The 9,797-nt window shown below is 29.7% G+C and overlaps 1 protein-coding gene across 1 annotated transcript; it reads right to left on the reverse strand.

Moving 5' to 3' along the window:
- Window positions 1-3,984: 3,984 nt before the first annotated feature.
- Window positions 3,985-7,188, reverse strand: LOC109799851 (protein SPEAR3). Its single transcript, XM_020360489.3, has 5 exons — window positions 6,737-7,188; window positions 6,521-6,640; window positions 5,790-5,857; window positions 5,574-5,625; window positions 3,985-5,452 (listed from the first exon to the last, which is right to left on the reverse strand). The coding sequence occupies exons 1-5, from the start codon at window positions 6,947-6,949 to the stop codon at window positions 5,336-5,338; spliced, it is 570 nt and encodes a 189-aa protein (XP_020216078.1). The 5' UTR covers window positions 6,950-7,188; the 3' UTR covers window positions 3,985-5,335.
- Window positions 7,189-9,797: the final 2,609 nt, after the last annotated feature.

Raw genomic sequence — 9,797 nt, forward strand, 5'->3', positions numbered from 1 at the left:
ATCACATAAAATGCAAGGCTCACAACTGAATAACCATAGTTCAAGAAAGCTCTCCAACCCATTTACATTTTACATATTTGAGATTAATTAAACTAATTTATGAAAGTGACTATGTTCTTATTAAAGTAACCTTTACTAAAAGAAATTATTCAAAATTTATTTCTCAAACATTTTCAAGATCAATCCCCATTTCTCATCACTATTTGGTCCACTTCTAACAAGAACTTGCGCTACAATATCAAAAAGCTTAATACTTTGAGGTAAAAAGCTAATATCATAATCACATAACAATACAAAAAATTAGAGAACAATAGTAAAAATTAGAGAAAAAAGATTATGTTTCATATTTATAATGCTCCTCAAATTTGGCACTTCATTCAATTCTTATTGATTAGAATTTTTTACTGGTTAATATCCTTTGTGGATAACCCTTTTTAAGAGGATTGTTTGCTTTTAAGATGCACGACTATTCTTATAAATTAATACAAGATTTTTCAGCATATTTTATCATGATTTACACACTTTATGAAAAACTTTTCAAAATATCACTCATTCTTAAATTACTTAAAGTTAAGTACACTTGAATATAAAATTTTTAAGTGACAAATTACTGAAAAATAGACACATATTATTGATATAAGTGATACTAATTAATTTTTTTAAGTCATTTTCAATCGTATAGTCTCACCTATATACTTAATAACTATTTTTCATTTTGGTGTGTGTAAGATGTTACAATGTCACTATCAAAGGAAGTTAAAGTGAAGATAATAATAATAATAACCAAATAATGACACCAATAATGATTTCTATGACAATGGTGAAAGACATTCCTCACTAAAAACGACATAAACAATGAAAGGGAAAATATATTTGTGTAATGCGACAATGAGTACTCTAAGAATAAAGGGGACGATGACGATAAGAGTTATATAATGAGAATATTAAAAAATGAAGGAGACAAAGGAGGAAAAAATGAAAAAAAAAAAAAAAAGTAAAAAAGAAGAAGAAGAAGGAAATATGACAAAAAATGAAGGAGACAAAGGAGGAAAAAAAGGGGAAAAAAGATGGTTATAGTAGCATTTGATTTAGACTTGCCAATGGTTAGCTATGGTTGATGATACCTTTTGCATTTATTGTGTTGTTAGAGTCGTTTTGATTGACACTAACGTAAACATCAAGTTGAGCCAACACTAAATTTAAAATGTAGCATGTTATTGGTAAATGCTAACCTTTTATTCCACAATAAACCATGCGTTTTGAACAATTGCATTGACATATTATCAACTTAATTAACAAATGTTAGTAGTGCTGATGTTCTGACTGAGTCTGAAAACTATGTTTCTTGTGGTGATATTTTTTTTTTTTGTTGGAGATAAAAAGTATAATTTTGTAGAAGTTTATATTATATATATATATATATATATATATATATATATATATATATATATATTACTTTGAATACTAAGATGTCTTTTGTCATACTCTTTTTTCTTCGTGATACATGACCTAATTATTATTTAATGTTTTTTATTTTAGAAATTGTTAAATTAATAATTATTGAAAAATTTCCTTTTATAATTATATTTCCCATTTATATTAAAATTTATTTTTATTTTATGATTTCAAATTAAACTCTCAAACTTTAATTTTAGTTACTATTTAAAATTTTAATTTATTTTTTGTTTGAAATATTTACCATTTACACTCTAAATTAAATTAAAATTTTAATTCTTTTTACAATTTACTTTTTTCTTAAATATAAACTATTTATATTTCTCGTTTAAATTAAAAAAATATGTGTATATAATGCATGAAAACACTTAATAGTATATTACATGTGGTCTTAGGTTTGAATATTAACTATATAACTACATTAAATATTTCAAAGAGAAAATTTAATTATTTTTATAATAGTTTTATCTGACTAGTATGATTGTTTTAAGTGAATGGTATTTATGTTTTATATATAAAAAAAATATTGCATGTGAAGTGAATTGAATTCTCTTAAAAGATTAATTAACAATTCATTTTTTTTTTAATTTAATTTTAGTATTGGACCAGATATTAGAGAGAAAAAAGCTGCGAAGTTATATTGGAAAAAACTCAAGTCCCACATCGAATAGAGATTAGGCAACTGAATAGTATAGAAGTGGAAAACAACCCTCACCTTACAAACCGGTTTTGTAGGGTTGAGTTAAGCTTAATCCACTATTCTAAGATAGTATCAGATCTATCCTAGATTCTTAAAAATGGGTCATCTACCATTTATCCACATACCAAGCCCAATAGTGTTGGAAGTGAAGGGGTGTATTGGAAAAAACCTAAGTCCTGCTAATCCTAGATTATTAAAAGGGTCACCCACCATTTAGCAACCCTCATCTTACAAGCCAGTTTTGTAGGATTGAGTTAAGCTTAATCCACTATTCTAAAAAGTTAACACTTGAGTTAAAGATGATGATTAAATAAAACCTTCTACAAAGTGAAGACTCGGGTTATGAACTTCTAACATTACAGATGGAATTCTTCTGAAATTTCAACGCACTTTTATTGGAATTAATGTCGATATTTTTGGCTTATATATTTCCTTCCATTATCTTTTCAAAAAGTATATCTGATGTGAAAGCAAAATTGAACGTAAGATTCTTTGAAAAATATGGGTGACATATGCATAGAATCAAAATAGAGTTAGCACCCATCAATTGGAAGATATAGCCTTTGGGATTATTCATGTTTGCTCTAATAGCATCCACTTGGAGTGATCTCTATTAACTATTTTGTCTGGTTTATTCTTTTCAGTGATTGACATTAATACAGCTGTTTTTCCATCATTTGCCTCTAGAAGTTGTTTCATTGATACCTTTAACACTCTGTACATATATATTACCTGATTACGGAAATATTGCAAAAGCAACCAACTTTAATTTTAAGAAATATTAATATTCTTTATCTATCAAAATTACGATCACAACATGGTAATTCAATTTTAGAATTATCTGTATGCTACCTCCATTCTCCGTTACTTGAACGACTCGATCTATTGGTTTAAGAATCATTGATATGTTTCTCTCTATAAGCAATATAGTCTTCAAGGATTTCTTTAAAATCCACTTTCTCATGGTATACGGCTATCACCAAAGCTAGCTAAATCATGTAACTAGTAACTACAGAGTGTAAAGTATAATGTCTGAATTAATAAGGTAAATTAATATATAGTAGCTTCTCCATTATTTGCTTTTTAATCTTATGTTTGAATGTTTCGGTCAAAATTTTATCAAAAAGAGGGTCACACAGGACACTATATATAGCAGCTAAAGCTGCTTATAATTAAAGTCACAAACTGGCAGATCAAAAAAAAGTAACCAGAATTAGATAGGCATGATGTACATGTACCAAAGCTTCCCTATTTGTCAAAAACCTTCAACAATTAACCGTTGATTAACTTCCTTTCTGAACGTGTCATTCCTTGCTTGAGATACACATTTTTCTACTTTGATTGCCTAATCTTTGTGATCATTTTCACACGTGAGAAACGAATTTCTCACTGGCTGCTTGGAGAAGACTTTTGATGTGCGATTAATGAGAATCTTTGACAGAATTTAATTAATTACAAATAGTTATTAACTGTACTTAATTATTGCTAAAACAATATCATTATCAGTTCATCAAATTAAAATAAAAACATCATTATTCAACAACACAAATACACAATTTCCTTACTAAACATTACACAGTATTTTTCATTTTTGTTGGATGGGAGGTAAATCTTAATTAAGGCAGAAACTCCATGTCATGTACAGTACGTGCTTCAAATTTCATGTTGTAAACAAGAAATAGGTGCCTCTGGTGAATTTTGATACTCAATTATTAGACATCTGCTTAAATAGACATTATGATTTTCTGAAGAATGATTAACATCATTTTTTGGTTAAGTATACAGCTCCGGATCTGTTAGACTACGAGATTATCTTCCGCTGCTTTCAGTTTTTCTTTTTTTTTTTTTACTTTCTTACATTCGTGTATCATTTGTTCTACCGAAAATTCTATATATATGCATCTAGCTGCGTGCGGATGAATCAATCAAATTGAAATAATAATTAAAACTCATAACGTCATGCTTAGAATTAATTTAAGTAATTAGAGGTGAGCTAGATAGCGTGGAGTAACTGAAGGTATTGGCTAGATTCAAACTTAACGTTTTGTATCCTCATTTAAAAAGAAAATAAGAAAAATATATTTAGCTTAGTTTTCGTGTTAATTAATTTTGAGTGGGAGATATTTTGACTAGATTAAAATTCTTGCACATCCATTTTTATGCCCTTATGCCTTGCACCACATAAGCTTCTTAATTAATGACTGAGTATGCGTTATATATGCCTGTAATTTAAAAAAAAAAAAATGAAAGAAAAATGCCTGAAATCCCCGTTGAGTTAGTTGTACAGTAATTTCCTAAGATGGTTACTCTTGGCAAAGGTCTTATGTTCATTACACCTTATGTAACTCACTCAGAAGGAGCTGTGCCCAAGTGTTAACAAGAGTTTGTGTCTGCAGGAGAACATTTTTGTAGGGAGATACAACCTTAGATTTCGTAGTGAAAGTTAATTTCAGTTACAGGAAAACTCACATGTGTTTGTCTGTGTGACAAAACAAAATGCTTGTGAAAGAATCTTATCATCTTAAGTGGTTAATTTTGGTTTAAAGCTACAGTACGAGGTTCAAACACAAAAAATGAAACAAAAATGATTTTGGATGACCTTCCTAACATGCATTCTTTTTAATATAGGCCGAATAAATAAAAATGAAGTACACACTCATATATATATATATATATATATATATATATATATATATATTATCTCAGTTCCGTATATTCATGATCAACCCCTTCCCAGCTTTCGGTACCATTTGTCACATAAATGGAACTTTGCCTCTTAGCATATCAAAGAAGAAGATTATTGAATTCATGAAAGATTCTGCATATATATTAACTAATAGAAACCTAATAAAATTAAAGACATATTTGAATATAAGTTTAGAAGACTTTTTTGAACTTTTTTTTTAAAGTAGAAAAGTCTTCAAAAATGTTTATAAGAGTTAGAGATCATATATATCAATAACATCTCTTTAGCTTCTTTGATGATTTACGTTAATAAAAGAGAAGCTTGCACATTGCTTTTATGCAAAGAGGAGTCAATCTATCTTCCATGATACAAGAGTATGATCTGCTGAAGAAACTTTAAAACAAACACATTGGCTTGTTCATGTGCTTTTGCAATTCATAATTGTAAATAAAAGCATTACAATTACTAGAATTGCCACTCTTTCTAGTGGCAGATCAAAGAGATAATCTTAGCTCCAAATCTGGTTCTTGAGTGTCACTTGATTCAGAGTTCTGACTGCTTGCGCCCGCTGAACCACTTCTATGCATCTTGGTATCTATGTGTTGTGAGTCCTATAACCAACATAATGAAGGTCATTTTGAATTTTCAGATGTATTAATTATTGGGTCTAAATATATGTTTTATGTGTAGAATATCAAATGAGAAGTATGCAAGTTGAAAAAGATTCCTTACATATAGGTTAAGTAAAGGTCTAGTATGAGCAGTGGAATTGGCATGTTCCCATCTGGTTTGCAACAAAGAATTAAACAGAAATATAAGCCCAGAAATTCGTCATGGCAAATAACTATAGAACAAAATGAGAAGAACAAAAATCCAACATGTTTAAACACATTGCTCTTTGCTCATATTATTGAGAAAGGATCTAATAGGGCTGGAAGATTTAAGTACCTTGCAGTATTAGTTGGCTGAGAATCTCCATATCTAATGTTTGTTCTTTCATATTCGGGTAGGGACATCTGCACAAGCAAACAGTGTTGTCCAATTTCAAGATCGATCCACGATCCAAATTCAATATCTTGCCATATATATATTACTACACTCGCATGGACATGTTATGAAACAGAAGAATTATCACTTGAACGTTTTTGCAACATTAGATGTGAGAATCAATTAGCAAAACTGTAACGACAAAGATGATTTGGATGACATTATTGGCTCTTTTAATCACTTTTGATAACTCATACTTTTCAATTAGCAGAACACCCCATCCATCCCTTTTCTCCTAGGGTTAATTAGCACTACTTGCACTTCCAAATTCAGCCAAACACATATATAGGAGAAAATCAATTCATATTCAAAGAGATTTCTAGGGTTATGCTATATGTATAAACTTTCCAATATATAACAAGATAAATATCATGTCAATCATTTCCCATAAAAAAGGGATAGAAAAATAAACCCCTTTGAATTGCTTTGGGGACAAGTTCAGCCCCCTTGTTTATATTGTTTTCAGTCATAGTTACTGACAACTGTGAAAATATATTTGTGGAACATGTTGACTCATCACAAAAAAATGAAAACGAATAAGTTAAACACATGATACAAACAAAATTATTGTATGCCTGTAGAAGTGTAAAATCAATTGGGATCGGTGGAAGAAAAGCCAAAACTACACATACCACAATGTTGGGTTGGAAGCCATATGAGGCTGAATATGATGTAGATGAAGATGAGTAAGAAAAAGATGATGATGATGATGATGGTACTGATGAATAGGGTGTTTGCACCCTTGGATCTTCCTGCATGTTGATCAGGAATTAACAAACCCCCAATATGAAATCCAAAATCCAAGACATGAATATTGCTAGTTTTTGAGAGAAAAAAGAGGGTCTTACATTGTTGAAGTTAGATGGGTAAGGAGAGTGCAGAGGAGGATGATAGCCACTACAAGCCATTTGACCATGTAATCTGATTTTCTCCAATTGAGCAACACCTAATCCTCTTTGGGGTTGCTTTGGCTTGTCTTGATTGTTCTTCTTCCCTTTTCTTGAAGAAGAACCACTTACTCTTTCATTTCCCATGTTTGGCTCTCCAAAATAACTATCCATACCTCTTTCTCTTCTCTTGTTTTGTGATGTCAAGTGAAGAGAGAGATAACTATTTTGGTGTTGTGGTGGCTTTTTGGCAAATCCCGGAAGAACTGCTTCCACTTAATTTCTGGCTGGGAAATCAGAGATCTCCTATACTCTCTTTTAAGCTTCTAGCAAACCAGGAATAATTGCATCGCTGGATCAGATTGTGTATAGATTTCAATGTTAAGTTATATATATACGCCTAGATTCTATGCTCCTTATCTCTCCTTTCTCTACCCTTTAACTTCATTTTTTTTAGACAATAATGATTACATTTTTTATTATTTTTTGCCCATTTTTTATACGGACTTTGGAGACTATCTCTGAAAGCGATTGTCTCTCTTTTAAAATGTTAAATAAGCTGTATTGGAAGACTATGTAGCCACGCGCCACAAGGTTGGCTGCAATTTTTTTTTGAATTCATTGTCCATATAATATAGTTCTCATTGAATATAATTTGTATTGTTTTTTAGATGTTTGCTCAAACTTTCTTTCCATTATAAAATTGATTAGTGTGAGCTACGCTATATATGCCTTGGATGATGATGAGGTTGGCACTTCTCAGTCTCTCAACAATCAGCATATATAGCCTTCTAAAGTGGCATGTAGGTGATTAATTTAATTCTCTTTGATTCTTCTCTACATGATGGGTATTTTTAGGGTACTTTTATATAAGATTATTTTGATTACACTGATCAAAGTAGATTACAATGCTTTGTGTACCAAGAAAAAAAAATATAAAAAGATAACAAAGCCTTAAGTAGGTTCCACTCTGCATGTGGTTTCCTAGTTCTCGGTCAATTTGTCTCAGCTAATAGTACCCTAAAGGAAAAGCACCAGCTGTAAAATTCCATATAACTAACTTATTAGGAAGGGAAAGTAATAAATCAAATTTAGTAATGAATGATTTAAAAACAAAAATAACAATAATTTGAGACCATATCATGTATGGATTGCAAATCCCGAAGATCTTTTCATTTTTGCACTTTTAAAAAATAATAAATTTCCTGATCGAGTTAATAATTAGAATCCACAAATTTATTTTATCTTGATCTAAATCTAAAAGTATTTAATACAGTTGGTATAATATTAATCAATAAGAAGGGAGACACAAAGATTGAGATAGCTCGAACAATAAAAAAATAATTAGTATACAACATGAGATACCAAATATATGATTATAATAATAATGGGGTTATAATTAATTGTTAGAGGTACTAAATGATCTAACTGAACTGTTTCACGCATGGTTTGTGGGTCATATTTAATGAGTTGTTTGTGTGGTGGAAAGTTGGAATATCCTCCAATTTGTTAGCCAGACATGTGAACCCATGCAAATTACAAGAAACCCCACTAACCCCACCAAAAGTATGTGATTTGTTGCTTAAGAGGATGACAGATTTATAAACATTTACAAAGTGTTGTAGTTAAAGAGAAAATAGGATTTTGTTGCTTTACGTTATTTGGGGATCTGCTTCCAATTCTCTTTCTTTTCTCTTTACTTTCTTTACCTTTTCACTCTTCATCTTCTTCTAATCTTCTTGGGGGCTGATGGAATTGCTGACCTAAAAGGCACTGCTTATTTATTTTAGTTTTTATCATTCATTGATGCATCCACTTAGTATTAATAACTAGTGACTTAAAAGACAATTAATTGGTTTGAACTAACCTATTTATTTAGGACCAGGGGCCTCAGCTCAGTTAATATTGTATTTTCTCTTTACATTCACGTTCAAATATTTTTTTTAAGTATAATAGTGGAAATTATATTTCATCTAGTTAAATTACCCACATTTCTTTCTATTGTAGCCTAATTATAGTAACTGATTAAAAGATCTTTTGTTAAAAGAAAATTTCATGATATATATTTTTTGTCGTTAATGTTAATTCATAATTAATATGCCATTAAAAAAGAAGACTGGAAGATACTTTCAACTTAAAATTTGTGGCTAAAAATATCAGTTTTGGCAACAAAAGTGATTAAATTACATGGATCAAACCCTATTGGATATACTGTGCCATTGAATTGCGTAAACAATTTGACGAAAGAAAATTAATATATAGCTTTCAATACAAAATTGAAAAGGCAGCAAAAGTCAACAAACGCAAGTTTTTTTTTTTTTTTTCCTCTTCATGTTTAGTCAAAGTTTAGCAGCTACAGTTTCGGTTCCGGATACAAATCACGTCAATATATAAATGTTTTGTCACGTTTTAAAAATAAAACACTGACCGTTAAAAGAATGGTATTAATTTTGTTTTTTTGGGTCTATACATAATGATATTAATTAAGTTTGAATAAATGGTCCTGACAAAATGAATAAAGTTTTTTTTTCTTTCATTAAAACTTTTTTTCATTTTCATATTTTAAAATTCCATCATAACTTTTTGTATTTATCGTTGTATGTTGCTAGTTAACTGCTCGTCTTTAAGGGAAATTCCTGTAATTATATAACGTAAATGCGTTCACGGATTAGATTATTTTAATTTATAGAAATTATAATGACGAGGATATAATGCGCGGGTCGGACTAAACCTATTTTGATGAAAAAAATCGTTCGATATAATTATCTCAGTTTTCTTAATTCATTATTAATTCAATTAGTTAATGTTGGAAAAAAATTCTTTTCTTTGTACACATAACAATGACGAGAAAATACTTTTAAAATATCATTATAAAGAGTTGGAGAATTACACAAAGTTTAAACATGATTTAACTTCTTATATCTACATCTTTAAAGATGTTAATTATCTCATAATATATCAAAAATCACTCTCTTCAAATTTTGTAGATGAAACATAAAACGATTCAAAGGTGAAAGACTTG

This window comes from Cajanus cajan, chromosome 1, assembly GCF_000230855.2.
Source record: "Cajanus cajan strain Asha chromosome 1, NIPB_CcT2T_4, whole genome shotgun sequence".
In the NCBI taxonomy this organism is placed as follows: domain Eukaryota; kingdom Viridiplantae; phylum Streptophyta; class Magnoliopsida; order Fabales; family Fabaceae; genus Cajanus; species Cajanus cajan.